We start from the raw sequence: 20,046 nt of genomic DNA, 5'->3' as shown, positions 1-20,046 counted from the left end.
GTCAGGGGTCACTGCTCACTGTCAGCCTGTCAGAGAGAAGGAGGGAGGGAGGGGATGGAGGGAGAGGAAGAGGGGTGGAGGAAGGGAAGGAGGGAGCGGCAGGGCCAGGGAGAGAGGGGAAGGAGAGGTAGAGAATGTTAAGCCAGTGCAAAGCCAGTGTTGATGCTGAAATGTAGGAGCTTATAAAAGGCTGTGGCCACATAGACATTTAATTACCTGTCAAAAGCGCTTTTCCACTTCCTGTCCCACAAGCTTACCGGGAGTTCTCGTATCAAAATGGCCGTAGGGTGATGGCGTGCATACAGCATCAATAGGAACACATAATTAGATACTTCCAAGCACAATCAGTCATCGTGTGTGTGCAGCTGTGCATGCAGCTCAAAAGAGTGGGCAGCAGCTGGGGTATGGTACCCAGAGAGACCGTTCTGATGGACAAGATTCAGCTGGGACTCCCTCTCTGGAACAGATAGGCCTACACAGATTAATCTGAAATGCACACCTCACTGTAATAAACAAGTTGGAGATACAGTTGGAGGTGTGTGTGTGTGTGTGTGTGTGTGTGTGTGTGTGTGTGTGTGTGTGTGTGTGTGTGTGTGTGTGTGTGTGTGTGTGTGTGTGTGTGTGTGTGTGTGTGTGTGTGTGTGTGTGTGTGTGTGTGTGTGTGTGTGTGTGTGTGTGTGTGTGTGTGTGTGTGTGATGGGGAGAAAAATAAGAGAGAGCGAGATAATTGACGGCAGGAGCAGAAGGGAGAATGCCGCTTGTGCGTGACGTGCAAACACCACTGTTGTTTTTCTCCAGCAGTTTTCTGTCTCGAGCCATGAATGTTCTCTCTGTTCAGAAGTCTCTCTTGATCAATCAGTGATTACTTCATGACTGACGATTAATCACCTTAGATTCTCTGCAAATACTTTATCACACCGACAGTCATTATCATAGCAAATTGGGTAATGACTCGGATGTTGCCGCCGTATTCCGTGAGTCCTCTCCGGTATTCAGACAGTGAGCGCGCGCTGTCCAAGGTGCCGCAGCAGAGCGGCCCCGCCCATCCTCTCCTCCTCTTCTACCCCCTTCATCATCCACGTGATGCACGGAGCAGCAGACTGCACCTTCGCCTCCTCGGTAGAGAGAGAGAGAGAGATGCGTTTGGTTCCACTGGTCTGTTTGATCGAGAAGAGGCTGTGATTGTTTCGGTAGGCCTATCTAACAGGTATTTACCGGGAAAGATTTGGCTGCACTCAGCATCTCCCCTCACAACGCGGTGATTGTTATCAGATGACAAGGAGAAAATCGATGAGTAGCCACAACACCGACCAGAAGATGTGTGTAAGGTAGGCTGAGACGTTTTTATCTCGGTGTGTGTGTGTATTGTATTAGGTCTTTGCTGTAGGCTATATATACCTATTTTATTTGAGTGGCCTAATATGGGCGTTTTCTTGCAGCAGTGTTTTTGGTGTATGGATTCTTACACACAGGTGAGGTAGATGGAAACTCGGAGTAGCGGGTGAGTTCGAGCTCACAGGAGGAGAGGAATAGCCTACGCACGCACACAAACACACACACACACGGAGACTCTTAGGAGGGGGAGAGGAGTTAGGAATGGCCTTTGATCGATAATCGATATTTAAACCTGCTCTCATCTCACCGCGTCTTTCAATACTGTGATTTGGAACCCTAATCTCAACCACATCACTAGAGAGACAGACGCCGGAGAGGTGTGAGGCGCCTTTTCCCCTTCGTGCGAAAAGGGGGATAATTCGATAAACAAGGTGCATTTGAGTCATCCTCCGCATCGCACGAGAAACCGTTCTTTGTGGCGCTTCCGAGTCCCTTGCGGAGGCACGAGGTGGGCATGTTGGAATGTCTTCTGCCGTCAGTGAGGTAAAACGTAAAGAACGTTGTAGACATTAAGGTAATGAGTCGAGCTAAAATTATACCCTTCTACCTGACTGACAATAAGTTCCATACAACACATGAAATGCATCTGAATATTCTGTATCTTTCTGAAAAGACTCACTGGTATATCACATGGTGGTGGTGATAGGAGAACTGTCTGGAAAGACTCTGTGTGTGTGAGAGAGAGAGAGAGAGAGAGAGAGAGAGAGAGAGAGAGAGAGAGAGAGAGAGAGAGAGTGAGTGTGTGTGTTTCCATGTATGTATCTGACCCAGGGTGATAGTGCTGTCTCTTCCCTCTGTAGGTCACCGGAAAGAAAAGAGTGATGGCGCGACAGTGAGGGACACACTCACAGTGCTCAACCCACAAGCCCCGCTGATAGCGACAAGAAAGGGGGGAGATGCTCTGATAGTCTCTCTCTGTTACGGTGTGTGACAGTGTATGACCATATTCTCCCTCTCTCTCTGAGGGGAACAGGCACTAACGAAGACAGCGATATGGTTCTCACACTACACCCCTCATTTCTCTAACACACACACACACACCATTGAAGGAAGACAGCGGAGGAGGAACGAGGAGAGACAGAGACGAGAAGATAGAAGACTAACATTGGGAACACTTGGACGAATATAAGGAGCCACCTCCCTCACTTGACTGGCAGACAGAGGAACACCTATGGAGGGTGTAGGGTGCTACTAACGGGGCTAAGTAGACTGTAGGGTGCTAGGAAGGGCCCTAGGAAGACTGTAGGGTGCTACAAAGGGCCCTAAGAAGACTAAGGGTGCTCTCAAGGATGTTTGCGCCATGAGCTGTAGAGTAGTTCGTGCTGCCCAGCTCTAGCCTTTGTGTCTGCGTGTGTGTGCGTTGTGTGTATGTGTTTGCGCGTGTGTGTGATGGCGGTGTGTGTGTGGGCCGCGGCCCCCCTGCTGTGTGTCTGGCTGTGCCTCTGTAGCCTTGGGGGATCCAGAGGGGAGGTGCTAGAGTTTGGGGGGGTGTCGGGACAGTGGGGGCGGTTCCCGGTGTGGAACGCGTGCTGCGAGAGCATCCTGACGTTCAACGTTAGAACTCACAGTGAGGACGGACTGCTGCTTTACCTTGACGACGAAGGATTCTGCGACTTCCTGGAACTATTGTTGCTACGTGGGAAACTCCGCCTACGATTCTCCATCTTCTGTGCCGAGCCGGCTGAGGTGAGTTCCGGGGTCGCCGTGAGCGACGGAAACTGGCATGTGGTTCGTGTGAAACGGGACTGGAGGAACACAAGTCTTGAGGTGGATGGAAGGATGGAGGGATGGGCGGAGGTGAAGAGCAAACGGAGAGACATGACAGTGTTTAGCCACACCTTTATGGGCGGGGTTTCCCCAGAGCTCCACGCCTCCCCTCTCCGCCTCACTTCCCCTGGCGTCAGAGACCACGCCCCCTTTTCTGGCTGGCTCACTGCGGTGACCATCAATGGATCGGCGGTTGTAATGGAAGGATCGGAGGGCGTTACCGTGGGGGGAGACGGGTGTGGGCCGGACCACGTGTGTCAGAATGGAGGGTTGTGTTCTGTCGTCGAGCAGAAGAACGTTTGCGACTGTACCGACACCGGCTACAAAGGCAACGACTGCAGCGAAGGTAAGGCCTTACCCAAACCCTACCTTGAAACATTGTGATTTCATCTCGCACACACATTTAAAAACACACACACAGGGCCGGCTCTAGCCTTTTGGGGGCCCTAAGCGATATTTGGTTGGGTGGTGCCCTACCAAGTGGAAAACAAAATAATTGTGTCCCCCTCTTGATGCGAAATTTTTGGCCGTTTTAAAGCAAGTTTTTTACGTTGTACACATTTTATCATGGGACGGAGAGAACATTTAGCAATTCTATAACACATTTCATGCAATTCTACTTATTTTGCCATGGGGCAGAGAGACATTTTTGCAGTTTGAAAGAGAATTTTCTGCAATTCTACACATTTTGCCATGACTTATGCGATGTAAATGATACCTGAGTGAGAGTGACTAACAAACTCAATGGGGGCCCCCTGGAGGTCAGGGTCCCTGGGCAAGTGCCTGACGTGCCTGATCGGTATTCAGACATGATTCCTACAAGTTTAGATAACTGGCTAGACTAACTTACCAATCTAAAAATTGTTAGCTGACATGGATAAAAATTGCTGATGCACAACCAAATTTCCAACCTTGTGTATTCTACTATTCTAACTCTCAATAGTAAGTTGAGACCCCGACGGAGGCCTTAAGCGACCGCTTATGTCGCTTATGCCATGAGCCAGCCCTGCGCACACATACACACAGACCTCCCCCACACACAGGTTTAAACTACTGGTGTCCTCTGTTATTTGTAGTGTATAGTGTAGAACATTGAAACGCATATCTTTAATATGACTGTTACATAGTGAATCACAGCACCAGCCATTCTCCCTGTCCTATACAGTGGTGGTTAGTAGATCCTATTGGTGATGGGTTGATCCTAGTGGTGGTTAGTAGATCCTAGTGGTGGTCAGTAGATCCTAGTGGTGGTTAGTAGATCCTAGTGGTGGTTAGTAGATCCTAGTGGTGGTCAGTAGATCCTAGTGGTGGTCAGTAGATTCTAGTGGTGGTCAGTAGATCCTAGTGGTGGTTAGTCGATCCTAGTGGTGGTCAGTAGATCCTGATGGTCAGAAGATCCTAGTGGTGGTCAGTAGATCCTATTGGTGGTGGGTTGATCCTAGTGGTGGTCAGTAGATCCTAGTGGTGATGGGTTGATCCTAGTGGTGGTCAGTAGATCCTAGTGGTGGTCAGTAGATCCTAGTGGTAGTCAGTAGATCCTAGTGGTGATGGGTTGGTCCTAGTGGTGGTCAGTAGATCCTAGTGGTGGTCAGTAGATCCTAGTGGTGGTGGGTTGATCCTTGTGGTGGTCAGTAGATCCTAGTGGTGGTTAGTAGATCCTAGTGGTGATGGGTTGATCCTAGTGGTGGTCAGTAAATCCTAGTGGTGGTTGTAGATCCTAGTGGTGGTGGGTTTATCCTTGTGGTGGTCAGTAGATCCTAGTGGTGGTGGGTTTATCCTTGTGGTGGTCAGTAGATCCTAGTGGTGGTTAGTAGATCCTAGTGGTGGTCAGCAGATCCTAGTGGTGATGGGTGGATCCTAGTGGTGGTCAGTAGATCCTAGTGGTGGTCAGTAGATCCTAGTGGTAGTCAGTAGAGCCTAGTGGTGGTGGGTTGATCCTAGTTGTGGTCAGTAGATCCTAGTGGTGGTCAGTAGATCCTAGTGGTGGTGGGTTGATCCTATCGGTGGTCAGTAGATCTTAGTGGTGGTGAGTTGATCCTAGTGGTGGTCAGTAGATCCTAGTGGTGGTCAGTAGATCCTAGTGGTGATGGGTTGATCCTAGTGGTGGTCAGTAGATCCTAGTGGTGATGGGTTGATCCTAGTGGTGGTCAGTAGATCCTAGTGGTGGTCAGTAGATTCTAGTGGTGGTCAGTAAATCCTAGTGGTGGTGGGTTGATCCTAGTGGTGGTCAGTAGATCCTAGTGGTGGTCAGTAGATCCTAGTGGTGATGGGTTGATCCTAGTGGTGGTCAGTAGATCCTAGTGGTGGGTTGATCCTAGTGGTGGTCAGTAGATCCTAGTGGTGGTCAGTAGAGCCTAGTGGTGGTGGGTTGATCCTAGTGGTGGTCAGTAGATCCTAGTGGTGGTTGGTAGATCCTAGTGGTGGTCAGTAGATCCTAGTGGTGGTTAGTAGATCCTAGTGGTAGTCAGTAGATCCTAGTGGTGGTCAGTAGATCCTAGTGGTAGTCAGTAGATCCTATTGGTGGTCAGTAGATCCTAGTGGTGGTCGGTAGATCCTAGTGGTGGTCAGTAGAGCCTAGTGGTGGTAGGTAGATCCTAGTGGTGGTCAGTAGATCCTATTGGTGGTTAGTAGATCCTAGTGGTGGTTACTAGATCCTAATGGTAGTCAGTAGATCCTAGTGGTAGTCAGTAGATCCTAGTGGTGGTCAGTAGATCCTAGTGGTAGTCAGTAGATCCTAGTGGTGGTCAGAAGATCCTAGTGGTGGTCGGTAGATCCTAGTGGTGGTGGGTTGATCCTAGTGGTGGTCAGTAGATCCTACTCATTGTCAGTAGATCCTAGTGGTGGTCAGTAGATTCTAGTGGTGGTTAGTAGATCCTAGTGGTGGTTAGTAGATCCTAGTGGTGGTCAGTAGATCCTTGTGGTGGTTAGTAGATCCTAGTGGTGGTCAGTAGATCCTAGTGGTGGTCAGTAGATCCTAATGGTGGTCAGTAGATCCTTGTGGTGGTTAGTAGATCCTAGTGGTGGTCAGTAGATCCTAGTGGTGGTGGGTTGATCCTACTCGTTGTCAGTAGATCCTAGTGGTGGTCAGTAGATTCTAGTGATGGTCAGTAGATCCTTGTGGTGGTCAGTAGATCCTAGTGGTGGTCAGTAGATCCTTGTGGTGGTAGGTAGATCCTAGTGGTGGTCAGTAGATCCTATTGGTGGTTAGTAGATCCTAGTGGTGGTTAGTAGATCCTAGTGGTAGTCAGTAGATCCTAGTGGTAGTCAGTAGATCCTAGTGGTGGTCAGTAGATCCTAGTGGTAGTCAGTAGATCCTAGTGGTGATCATTAGATCCCGGTGGTCAGAAGATCCTAGTGGTGGTCGGTAGATCCTAGTGGTGGTGGGTTGATCCTAGTGGTGGTCAGTAGATCCTACTCGTTGTCAGTAGATCCTAGTGGTGGTCAGTAGATTCTAGTGGTGGTTAGTAGATCCTAGTGGTGGTTAGTAGATCCTAGTGGTGGTCAGTAGATCCTTGTGGTGGTTAGTAGATCCTAGTGGTGGTCAGTAGATCCTAGTGGTGGTCAGTAGATCCTAGTGGTGGTCAGTAGATCCTTGTGGTGGTTAGTAGATCCTAGTGGTGGTCAGTAGATCCTAGTGGTGGTGGGTTGATCCTACTCGTTGTCAGTAGATCCTAGTGGTGGTCAGTAGATTCTAGTGGTGGTCAGTAGATCCTTGTGGTGGTCAGTAGATCCTAGTGGTGGTCAGTAGATCCTTGTGGTGGTGAGTTGCGTTCAGAAACAAGCCTGTTTGTGTTTATCAGCTCCCTGTGTGTTTGTGTTTGTGTGTGTGTGTGTGTGTGTGTGTGTGCGCGCGCGTGCGTCTTTAGTCTGAGATCTAGGCCCCTCCTTTGTCTCCATAGCAACCCTGTCCCCTTTCTGCTGAACAAGTTACCATGGAGACAGCAGGGCTCTGAAAGAGAGACTCAGTTACATATGCTGCCCTATGCCTCCATCCCTCTACCCATTTACCTATCACACCCTCAATGTATCCCTCTTCACAGTTGAATCCTTCTCTAATAGGGTGGTCAATCGATCAAAAAATAGTTGATTAATTTGGATTAATTGGTTGGTAAATCTCGGTTGGAAACGTAGTATGTTGTCATAAGAGCGTGAAATATGTGGCGAGTGTAGTGTGTTGATTAGTGTGTTGGGTGTTGGAAAGAAGGCAAGTGACATATGTTGGCACGACAATTGTTTTGACAATACTGCAGCGCGGAGCACATTTTCGAACACCGGGACTGAAGGTGAAATTGATGTCACATTGCTTAAACCTATCCAATTATTTCAGATCGACGGGTAGGGACTGTACCAGGCCTTTAATTAGTCCAACTATTAGCTTTCCCTTTCACTAATTAAAGGCACAGTGCAGTCAAAAACGTGTCTTTCCTGTGATATCTATATTTCCACAGTATGAGGTTGGAATAATATTGTGAAAGTGTGAAAATTATGATCTTTGAAAAGACCACCTGAAATGTCATCTCGTTTTGGTGGGATGGAGTTTTGACCTGCCTGGTGACATCACCAGTTAATAGTTCTAAACCCCTCTGCCAATAACAGCTAGTTTTCAGTTTTCCCTTCCCCCCACTCCCAGACAGTCGGAGCAAAATTATTGCTTGAGAAAATACGCTTTACTAAGAAGCTATTTCTTTTCCCTTTGACCATATTAATTGAAAACAATCACAGTAAGGTACTTAAATGTTACCCAGAAATGATTCAATTTTGAGATAAAAATGGCTGCATTGGAAAGAGGAAAGGGACATTTGGTTCCGAAGACGCACACACACTCCAGTACTGACCCCAGCATGTTTCCCCCCTGCACTGCTGTTTTCTATCATCAGTTACCCGTTATCCATTGATCTATTCATTTACTGCAATGGTCAATGTGTGTGTGTGTCTGAGTGTGAGCGTGAGTGTGAGTATGTGTGTGTGTGTGTGTGTGTGTGTGTGTGTGTGTGTGTGTGTGTGTGTGTGTGTGTGTGTGTGTGTGTGTGTGTGTGTGTGTGTGTGTGTGTGTGTGTGTGAGAGAGAAAATGTGCGTGTATTCTGTGCTCTGGTACAGGAGGCTGTAAGGTAAGTTCTGGGTGAATAAATGTTCCAGATTCCAAACACACAGGTAGGAGCGTCCGCTTTCATCCACCCTAGACACTGTGTGTGTGCGCGTGCCTGTGTGCGTGCGTGCGCTTGGTTTGGGGCAATTCAGTCGATTCCGTGTATTGAAATTCAAGTAATGTATTGAAAATCGACTATTGTGGAAGATTTTTCAATTAACTGAATTTCGATTAACTTCCCGAATTGAATAAATTGGCCGCAACCCCGACGTGTGTGTGTGTGTGTGTGTGTGTGTGTGTGTGTGTGTGTGTGTGTGTGTGTGTGTGTGTGTGTGTGTGTGTGTGTGTGTGTGTGTGTGTGTGTGTGTGTGTGTGTGTGTGTGTGTGTGTGTGTGTGTTGTGGGGAAGAATGTAAGGCTATCAGTGCCACATGGTATCATGGTGATGTCTGGGTGGATCTGCATGTGTGTAACCAAGGTAATGGTGTGGGTGTGCATCTGTGTACCAGTGGTAACAGACGGCTGTGCATGGCGTGTTAATGAATGTCTGTCTCTCTCTCTCCTTCGTCTGGACGCTCCCAGAACACTACAACCCAGGTGGGTCTCTCTCACTCGCTTTCTCTCATCCCCCTCTCTTCTTCTTTACACCTATCCCATTCCTTCTTCCATGTCTGATTTGGGCACCGAAAGGTGTGTGGGTTGTGTGTGTGTGGGTTGTGTGTGTGTAGGTTGTGTGTGTGCTGTATGTGGGTTGCAGTCAGACGGTAAGTAGACTCCCTTCATGGACAAATAAGTAGATCCATTCATGGACATATACCGGAGGTTTCTAGTGGCTCTCCACTCAAAGATAGAAACGGGCAGTGTAATAATAAGGTTTGATAAGAGGTTAGAGACTGACAGAGTAATAATAATAATACATTTGATTTGATACCCTAGGACAATTACAAGATACCCTAGGACAATTACAATATACCCTAGGACAATTACAAGATACCCTAGGACAATTACAAGATACCCTAGGACAATTACAAGATACCCTAGGACAATTACAAGATACCCTAGGACAATTACAATATACCCTAGGACAATTACAAGATACCCTAGGACAATTACAAGATACCCTAGGACAATTACAATATACCCTAGGACAATTACAATATACCCTAGGACAATTACAAGATACCCTAGGACAATTACAAGATACCCTAGGACAATTACAAGATACCCTAGGACAATTACAAGATACCCTAGGACAATTACAAGATACCCTAGGACAATTACAAGATACCCTAGGACAATTACAAGATACCCTAGGACAATTACAAGATACCCTAGGACAATTACAAGATACCCTAGGACAATTACAAGATACCCTAGGACAATTACAAGATACCCTAGGACAATTGCAAGATACCCTAGGACAATTACAATATACCCTAGGACAATTACAAGATACCCTAGGACAATTACAAGATACCCTAGGACAATTACAAGATACCCTAGGACAATTACAAGATACCCTAGGACAATTACAAGATACCCTAGGACAATTACAAGATACCCTAGGACAATTACAAGATACCCTAGGACAATTACAAGATACCCTAGGACAATTACAAGATACCCTAGGACAATTACAAGATACCCTAGGACAATTACAATATACCCTAGGACAATTACAAGATACCCTAGGACAATTACAAGATACCCTAGGACAATTACAAGATACCCTAGGACAATTACAAGATACCCTAGGACAATTACAAGATACCCTAGGACAATTACAAGATACCCTAGAACAATTACAAAGTATAAATGTGATAAAATAGCAAATATAAACATGATATTACTAATGTCAAAGTGCAAAAAAGCAGCATGGCACCAAAGAATAAACAAACAATTCAGGGGATGAAAAGAAAGGTCATCGGAAGGCAGATGAAATAACGAGGCTGACTAACTCAGCACCCCCTTCGCGAATGATAGATACAATATTTTTGTTTTTTTAAACGGATAAGAGAGCAAGACCAGTGTACATAGTGTGTGTGTGTGTGCGTGCGTGCGTGCGTGCGTGTGTGTGTGTGTGTATGATTCCGCAGTTATTTGATATATGTAGAAGCTACACACACATATACACCAACATGAGCAGACAACAAGTTTAAACATGGTGTGTGTCTTAGACGTGTGGGTGGCAGGGTTTGTTGTAGAACCCCCTCTACCAGCTGTTGGTGCTCCACACAGATCAAGAGTGCGTTCAAAAAGACTTTCATTTGCAGTGAACTCTCAGCTTGTAACAGTTACAGTTGAACGATTTGAATGAACGTACCCACATTTTACAGGAATGCCTCACTAGGTAAGGATAACTCTGGTAGTGTCTGCAATTTATTTTTCTACAATTTCCAAATTGTGATTTATGTCTACAATTTAAGTATCTACAAACTGAGGATCACTGTGCTATTCTAACTATATACAGTATTTAATAGAAAGACTACATTTTAATCTTATGTTCACCGCACACTAGCATCACTGTGAGCAAATGTTAGCAACGGTCGCTATCATGATTGTGTGTGAGTGTGTGTCTACGTGTGTATGTTTGAGCGGGTGTGTGTGGGCACGTGTGTGTATGTATGTGTGTGCGTGTGTGGACAAAATCACGTCATGCTCCTCTGCTGTGCTGACTGTGCTCTTGTCTTCTTTTAAGGTCTGGCTCACCTGATGATCGGCGACCAAGGTACGACCTATTACATCACTATGACATCACTTCCCGTTCCTGCTGCCCCCCATCATCTCCCCACCTCCCCACCCCCACCACACCCCTCACCCCAAACCTCATCATTGCCGGACCCTAGACGCTGATCCAAGGTCAGGTTTGATTTTTGTCTATATTGGGTTATTTTGGGTATATTAGGATATGGAGAGGCTTAACTGATCCCAGATGTGTGGTTAAGGTGAGGATATGGGTTTAGTGTTTTAGGATATGAACTGATCCTAGATCAAGGTCGGGTTCCGTGGATGGTTTGCTGTGTGTGCGTGTGCGCATGTGTGTGTGTTAGTGATGCGTGGGTTGACTCATAACCCACAGTCCCCCTGGTTATATCTGCAGGTTTAGAGTCTTGAAATATTGTATGGATGAAGGGCGGGTTGAATAAAGAGAAAATAATACATTGAAATGTCATAAATGTATAAATCTTGTCCAGTTCATATCTATAGGCTACATTCAGGTTTTTATTTCATTGTTTTGATTTGCCTTTAGTGCGTAACCTAAGCCTAAGCTTTAGGGCCTAACAGTACACTCGCCAAATACACAGCAATTGCCTAATGGTTTCTGGAACTTGGGCAGAAAAAGTTAACGTCGATCCACTGAGGCGAATAGGACAATGTCGGAGTTGAATTCAATAAGAGAAAAGCTGCGAAATGTAGAGTTGAAAAGAAATAGGAGGGTCAGAACAGTAGCATGATGTCTGGGGAAGATTTGGTGAAGTGGTAGAAGAGGATGATTGCAGTGGGTTAAATGGAATAGTAACTGAAATCTGGACACTGACTGTAGTTCTATAACCTCTCACATAGCCTAATGTAATATTAACTCCTGCAGAATTATGCATTTCTTGCAGTAAAATGATACACCAAATGTACATTTTGACTCGGGAACAGGAGTGGAGAAATATGATTTCTTTCAGCATCTTGAGAGAATGACTGCACGGTTAGGGACCGTCTGTAAAAGTGCTATCGTTATCAGCATCATAAAAGCTGGTAGTATTTCAACCATAAAACATGCATCCAAACCAAACTGAATTCTTATTAGGAACATGTTGGGTAGTTTTCACAGCTTTTAATTTCCTTAAAACCGGTCAAAGGGAAAATCGTTCAATTTTCTTTGTTATTGAATTTTCTCCCCGGTCTCTAAATGTCTTTGCTGCATGAGAGAAGCAGAGATGAAAGAAAAAATGTTACCGATGTCAACTAGATTCAAGGCTTCATTCTATCGATTTATGACATTATTCAGGTGAGCGAAGGTTTCTTTTGTATTCTAGGGCAACAAGTAATGACAGAAGAGAAGCTGCATGTATTTAATTACAAACAAGTTGACTAACAAATAGCCACTGCAAATAAAATGTCTTATATTAAAAGCAGGAACATAGGCTTATCTAAAAGGCCTGTCAGAGAATTGCTCCGCCATCTCTGTACAGCGCATTTTCTATTTTTTTGTGGCTTAGGGTCGGGTTCGGACCTCAGATTTTCCCATATAGTCGGGCGGTTGCGGACGGGTTATTAGCAATTGCGGGAGGGTGCGAATGAACAAACAGTTTACCCGCGCATCACTAATGTGTGTGTGTTGTTGCGGCTTGTGTGTCTGTTGCAGGTTTTTGGTGCCTCATCCTAACCCCTCCCTGCAGCAATCCCTTCCCCTCCCATTGCCTGCCTCCTGCACATGGGAACTCCCCTCTTATTGGCCAGTTCTCTGTTCATGTCATTTTTTAACAGTGTATTCAAATTAACAAAAGTGTATAAAAGCAGTGCTGTCAAACACACCACTGTAGCTCTGTCCTATCTGTAAAGGCACATGCCAACTACACAAACACACCGCTGTAGCTCCTCCCTATCTGTAAAGGCACATGACAACTACACAAACACACCGCTGTAGCTCCTCCCTATCTGTAAAGGCACATGACAACTACACAAACACACCGCTGTAGCTCTGTCCTATCTGTAAAGGCACATGACAACTACACAAACACACCACTCTAGCTCTGTCCTATCTGTAACGGCACATGACAACTACACAAACACACCGCTGTAGCTCTGTCCTATCTGTAAAGGCACATGACAACTACACAAACACACCGCTGTAGCTCTGTCCTATCTGTAACGGCACATGACAACTACACAAACACACCGCTGTAGCTCCTCCCTATCTGTAAAGGCACATGACAACTACACAAACACACCGCTGTAGCTCTGTCCTATCTGTAACGGCACATGACAACTACACAAACACACCGCTGTAGCTCTGTCCTATCTGTAACGGCACATGACAACTACACAAACACACCGCTGTAGCTCTGTCCTATCTGTAAAGGCACATGACAACTACACAAACACACCGCTGTAGCTCTGTCCTATCTGTAACGGCACATGACAACTACACAAACACACCGCTGTAGCTCCTCCCTATCTGTAAAGGCACATGACAACTACACAAACACACCGCTGTAGCTCTGTCCTATCTGTAACGGCACATGACAACTACACAAACACACCGCTGTAGCTCTGTCCTATCTGTAAAGGCACATGACAACTACACAAACACACCGCTGTAGCTCTGTCCTATCTGTAACGGCACATGACAACTACACAAACACACCGCTGTAGCTCTGTCCTATCTGTAAAGGCACATGACAACTACACAAACACACCGCTGTAGCTCTGTCCTATCTGTAAAGGCACATGACAACTACACAAACACACCGCTGTAGCTCCTCCCTATCTGTAAAGGCACATGACAACTACACAAACACACCGCTGTAGCTCTGTCCTATCTGTAAAGGCACATGACAACTACACAAACACACCGCTGTAGCTCTGTCCTATCTGTAACGGCACATGACAACTACACAAACACACCGCTGTAGCTCTGTCCTATCTGTAAAGGCACATGACAACTACACAAACACACCACTACTACTTTTATCACTTATACTACTATTACCACTGCTCACCTTAGTGGTACTGTACTGTACTGCAACACACCACTTCAGACTCAGAGGTAAATCAACCACAGTTTGGAATGCATCGGTGACAGAATTGAGTAGTTTGTATCTTACATTCTAAACCTTCATACAGCATACTGTAGTTGGTGGTGGGAGTGCTACTTACCACTGCTACATGCAGTGTGGTACGCATAGAGATATATATAATACAATACGGTGTAATGGTGTTCTTAAAAACTCGTATTCTGCTCCGTTGGGAGTATTTTGGTCTTGTTTGACGCCAGTGCTGCTTTTCTATCTTTTCAAAATGGTTCCCCTTTGCTTTCTTAGTTTCACACAAACAACTTACTCTCTCCCTCCTTCCCTCTTCCCTCTTTCCCTTTCTCTCTTCAATATCTGACTGTAGGAAAGATCAGAGGTATACGATTCCTTCTTGCTTATTGCTATGTATGGCTATGAGCTCGAATGTATGGCGGTGAGCTATACTGAATGGCCACACACTGTAATAATGTAAGATGCTGTATGTGTGTAGAATTGGAATGTTTCTCTGTCCGTGTAGCTGCTGTACATGCAGGTGGTGTGTGTTCGTGTACGTGTGCGTGTGTGTGTGTGTGTGTGTGTGTGTGTGTGTGTGTGTGCGTGCGTGTGTGTGCGTGCGTGCACGCAGAAATGTAAAAGCAGTCAGAGGGGCTGAAGTGGTCGTCGGCTCAGAGTAAAGAAGCTTTCTGAAGCTGACTATCTGAAATGTGTTTCTCTGAAGAAGCGGGGAAGGGGGGGGGTTGTCTGTGGGTGTGAGAGAGGGGAGGGCTAGATAAAAAGCAAGAGAAGAAGTGAGAGAGGAAGGGAGAGAGAGAGAGAGAGAGAGAGAGAGAGAGAGAGAGAGAGAGAGAGAGAGAGAGAGAGAGAGAGAGAGAGAGAGAGAGAAATGTTAAGTCCTTAGATGTCTAGGGTCTGTATCTCCAAAGTGCCAGTCAGTCAGTCCTGCTCCAGTCAAACTCACTCTGACATCAGTGTGTGCGTGCATGCATTCGGGCATGTGACTGGTGTCTGTCTCATGGGTCCCAAGGAAATGAAGTGTTTTGGATGTTGTTTAGAAGACTACTCTCGTGTCACGACGCACAACTCAAGTGTGTAATTACATTCAGCAATCTAGACAGCATATCAAACACAAGCAAGACACAGACACACAGTCTAATTAGCGATTTGATGTTATTTTTGAATAAACATTGCGAACATTGGCTAAGCAGGAGGCAGACATGCAGTCAAAGTAGTAGTGGCTAGTAGCTACGATACGGCAACAACTCCAACGATTAGCTGACATCATCACACGAAATGCAATGTGTAAGGGCTGTGAAATATCCGTTACAACAGACAGAGAAGGTTTATTTCAGCTGTATGAGACAGAAATACAAACCCCATCTCCCCTCAATGAATTTCACTCCTTCATTCATTCATTACGATTACAGGAACATTGACTTTTTACAGTATGTACAGCCAATTTTATGGTATTGTACTGTTTCCTTGCACAGTACTTGCTTTGATACTGTGTTTAGATTACAGTAGGTGTACTGCAATATGAAATAGAGTAACTTACCACTAGCTGCCTGTAGGTTACTGTCATATTCATGGCAACCCCTTTACAGTGTGGCTGTGGTTACCTAGTATAGGTGTGTGTGTGTGTGTGTGTGTGTGTGTGTGTGTGTGTGTGTGTGTGTGTGTGTGTGTGTGTGTGTGTGTGTGTGTGTGTGTGTGTGTGTGTGTGTGTGTGTGTGCTACAGAGAGGACAAACCTAACCATATCATCACACAACAAGCGTTCTCTAAACATGACCTTTTAGACACACACACACACACACTCACAGACACGCACACAAATAACCTTTATCGAGTGCCTTCTTTCTGTGTGTGTTGTGTGTAAATATGCATGAGTAAGGCTGCCTGCGCATTCTCCTCACGGTATGTGTGTGCATGCATACATGCATATGTGTGTGTGTGTGTGGGGGGGGGGGGGTTATGCACTGCAGGCGCGTGAGTCGGTATGTGTTAAGAGGGAGGTGGATTGTGACTCATCACTTTTGACTCATAAAGCGTTGGCAATCAAAGGAACTCATTTTACACACACACACTCACTCACTCACACACACACACACACACACACTACTAACCCTCACCACTACCTAGACCATACACACACCAGACCGACAGAGAGAGGGCAATGGAGAAAGGGGAAAAGGAAAGAGGGGGGGGGGGTGTATAGGGAAGTGTTTCAGAGGAGCAGAAAGAATAATGCAAGTGGAAGATGAGAGGGAAGGTCAGAGATAGAAAATAAATGGGCAGAGCCCTGATGTACCTGAGAAAGACAGAACAGACTTCTGATACGAAGGGGGAGACGAGAGGGGAGAGAGAGAGAGAGAGAGAGAGAGAGAGAGAGAGGGGATAGACAAGGTACAGTATTTATCTGGGCAGAGATAGTCTACACCAGTCTATACACCATAGAATAACAGGCTTGGCTGTCCTAGTTGGCTGTCCTCCCAAACACACACAGACACAAACACAAACATGCACTGCACTTATGCTGCATCCACATAGGCAACTCATGGCGGCAAGACGAAACTGGATGTCATTGTTTTCAGTTAAACATCGACAGCGAATTCAACCGAGGCAGGTGGAAACAAGAAAACAATAAACGTGTGACTGATGTTTTACTGTCAGGTTAAGTTTAGTAGAGCTTTCAGGTTGATAAGAAAACAGGCTTTCTGATCTTTTCCCAGTCAATGAATCTGTGCATGGAATTTAGAAATACTGTGTTATACCGTTCATCTGTCATCTGGCTATAGTTACTACCTACTGGCAGCTTCATCTTCCATGTGGTTTCCCTTACTTCCTTTGTGCTAGCTAAATAGATAGTTACTGGGCATAATCAGCCACCAAAGGTAAAGTTCGGTTTCATGGCTGACATAGCTAGCCCCCAACTAACTCACAACTTTATTGTAATCTAGAATATTAGCAAGGTTCAATTTGGGCCAAGTGCCTAACCAATAGACTTTATTCAAACAGGGGATTGCATTTTTCTAAACAACAACATTGTTGCCTATGCGGGTGCAGCGTCCTTCATTGCACTTGTCAGTTGTAACTAGGCCAGCTGAAGGAGCCAGGCCATTAATTATAAACCCATTCTGTTATTGATGCCCATTCCGAAGCTGTTTCTGACTTTATCATCATTTCTTAATGACCTGCGTTAAGGGGTTTGTGTGTGTGTGTGTGTGTGTGTGTGTGTGTGTGTGTGTGTGTGTGTGTGTGTGTGTGTGTGTGTGTGTGTGTGTGTGTGTGTGTGTGTGTGTGTGTGTGTGTGTGTGTGTGTGCGTGCGTGCGTGCGTGCGTGCGTGTGCGTGCGTGCGTGTGTGAGTCTTGGGATAAAACTGATCTTATCTAGTTTAAGACAAAATACTGGGCTCTAACTGGAGAGATTGTCATGGCAACATAAAGAGAGAGAGAGGTAGGGGGGGTTTGAGACTAGGGGTAAAGAGAAAGGCTATAGGTAACAGAGACCAGTCTGTAGGTGTTAAATAGTGCTAGAAACTAGTGTGCACTATATATTTTAAGGGTTTTAGTTTCAGGGTGGCAGATAGCCTAGCGGTTAGAGTGTTGGGCCAGTAACCGAAAGGTCGCTGGTTTGAATAACCGAGCCGACAAGGTGAAAAATCTTTTGATGTGCTCTTGAGCAAGGCATTTAACCCTAATTTGCTCCAAGGACGTCGTACTACTATGGCTGACTCTGTAAAACAACAAATTTCATTGCATATATCCGGTGTATGTGACAATAATATATATATACACTACCGGTCAAAGGTTTTAGAACACCTACTCATTCACTATTTTCTACATTGTAGAATAATAGTGAAGACATCAAAACTACGAAATAAAACATATGGAATCATGTAGTAACCAAAAAAGTGTTCATCAAAATATATTTGAGATTCTTCAAATAGCCACCCTTTGCCTTAATGACAGCTTTGCACACTCTTAGCATTCTCTCAACCATCTTCAACTGCAATGCTTTTCCAACAGTCTTGAAGGAGTTCCCACATATGCTGAGCACTTGTTGGCTGCTTTTCCTTCAGTCTGTGGCCTGACTCTTCCCAAACCATCTCAATTTGGTTGAGGTCGGGTGATTGTGGAGGCCAGGTCATCTGATGCAGCACTCCATCACTCTCCTTCTTGGTCAAATAGCCCTTACACAGCCTGGAGGTGTGTTGGGTCATTGTCCTGTTGAAAAACAAATGTTTGTCCCACTAAGCCCAAACCAGATGGGATGACTTATCGCTGAAGAATGCTGTGGTAGCCATGCTGTTTAAATGTGCATTGCATTCTAAATAAATCACAGACAGTGTCACCAGCAAAGTACACACACACCATAACACCTCCTCCTCCTCCTCCTCCTCCTCCTCCATACTTTACGGTGGGAAACACACATGCAGAGATCATCTGTTCGCCCACACCGTGTATTACAAAGACACGGCAGTTGGAACCAAAAATCTCACATTTTGGACTCCAGACCAAAGAACAAATTTCCACCGGTCTAATGTCCATTGCTCGTGTTTCTTGGCCCAAGCAAGTCTCTTATTCTTGTTGGTGTCCTCTAGTAATGGTTTATTTGCAGAAATTCTACCACGAAGGCCTGATTCACACAGTCTCCTCTGAACAGTTGATGTTGATGTGTCTGTTACTTGAACTCTGTGAAGATTTATTTGGGCTGCAATTTCTGAGGCTGGTAACTCTAATGAACTTATCCTCTGCAGCAGAGGTAACTCTGGGTCTTCTATTCCTGTGGTGGGCCTCATGAGAGCCAGTTTCATCGTAGGGCTTGATGGTTTTTGCGACTGCACTTCAAGAAACTTTCAAAGTTCTTGAAATGTTTCATATTGACTGACCTTCATGTCTTAAAATAAGGATGGACTGTCGTTTCTCTTTGCTTATTTGAGCTGTTCTTGTCATAATATGGACTTGGTCTTTTACCAAATAGGGCTATCTTCTGTATAAAACCCCTAACTTGTCACAACACAACTGATTGGCTCAAACGCATTAAGAAGGAAAGAAATTCCACAAATTAACTTTTAATTAGGCACACCTGTTAATTGAAATGAATTCCAGGTGACTACCTCATGAAGCTGGTTGAGAGAATGCCAAGAGTGTGCAAAGCTGTTATTAAGGCAAAGAGTGGCTATTTGAAGAATCTCAAATATAAAATCTATTTACATTTTTGGTTACTACATGATTCCAAATGTGTTATTTCATAGTTTTGATGTCTTCACTATTATTCTACAATGTAGAAAATAGTAAAAATAAAGAAAACTCCTTGAATGAGTAGGTGTTCTAAAACTTTTGACTGGTAGTGTATATATTTTTTTTTAAGAGGCGATTTGCCTGGCTACCCATCCACATCGCTCCGGCTAACTGATGTTTCGTCCCCACGATGAGTCTGGATTTGCCGCCCTCTCTAACGATTTGTAGAATATGAACACAGTTTTACCATTCTGATTGGTCCCAGAAACCGATGGGTTGGACCTGCCTTCATGATGATGCCATCAACTTTGATACTCTGATTAGTTATATACTGTATATTAGAGACCATCCAATCGCTGATGAATTTGTTTTCCACAATGCCCCTCATTTTGAAGTCAAACAAATGACTTCTAGGATGACTGTTTCAGACTGAATGTATGTAGCTATTGATAGAGCAGTGGAAATAAATTCAGGGTGATTCGTCAGGCAACTAGGCCCTATGGTGTGTGTGTTAAGGGGATAGGATATAAGTGTAAAGGGTTTAGGGTGTAACTGGGCTGTATGTACCAGACTGAAGGTTAATATCTGGAGTCTGCATGTATTACCATACATTAGCATCACAGGCGGCTGGTGGCACATTATTAATTGGGGAGGACAGGCTCATTGTAATGGCTGGAATGGAATAAATGGAATGGTATCGAACACATGGTTTCCTTGTGTTTGATACCATTCCATTCAGTCATTATTATGAGCCGTCCTCGCCTCACTAGCCTCCTGTGGTTAGCATACATTCGAGAGCTGGACATCCATT

The 20,046-nt window shown here is 45.2% G+C and overlaps 1 protein-coding gene across 34 annotated transcripts in view; it reads left to right on the top strand.

The window, feature by feature from the left end:
• The window catches only part of LOC129829107 (neurexin-1a-like), an 86,176-nt gene that overhangs the window by 24,237 nt on the left and 41,893 nt on the right, over positions 1-20,046 (top strand). For 7 of the 34 annotated variants that reach the window (XM_055890644.1, XM_055890642.1, XM_055890625.1 and 4 more), the window contains exons 1-4: positions 1,008-1,328; positions 2,196-3,508; positions 8,831-8,845; positions 10,947-10,976. In XM_055890644.1, the coding sequence (XP_055746619.1) occupies positions 2,764-3,508; positions 8,831-8,845; positions 10,947-10,976 (790 nt within the window). In that variant the 5' untranslated portion in view covers positions 1,008-1,328; positions 2,196-2,763. Of the gene's footprint in view, positions 1-1,002; positions 1,329-2,195; positions 3,509-8,830; positions 8,846-10,946; positions 10,977-20,046 lie in introns of those variants that run through there. The other 27 variants (XM_055890643.1, XM_055890640.1, XM_055890619.1 and 24 more) reach the window with 14 other exon arrangements.

Source organism: Salvelinus fontinalis, chromosome 30 (assembly GCF_029448725.1).
Source record: "Salvelinus fontinalis isolate EN_2023a chromosome 30, ASM2944872v1, whole genome shotgun sequence".
NCBI classification, from domain to species: Eukaryota; Metazoa; Chordata; class Actinopteri; order Salmoniformes; family Salmonidae; genus Salvelinus; species Salvelinus fontinalis.
The sequence above is the reverse complement of the archived record's forward strand: the minus strand, read 5'-3'. Positions and strand labels throughout refer to the sequence as shown.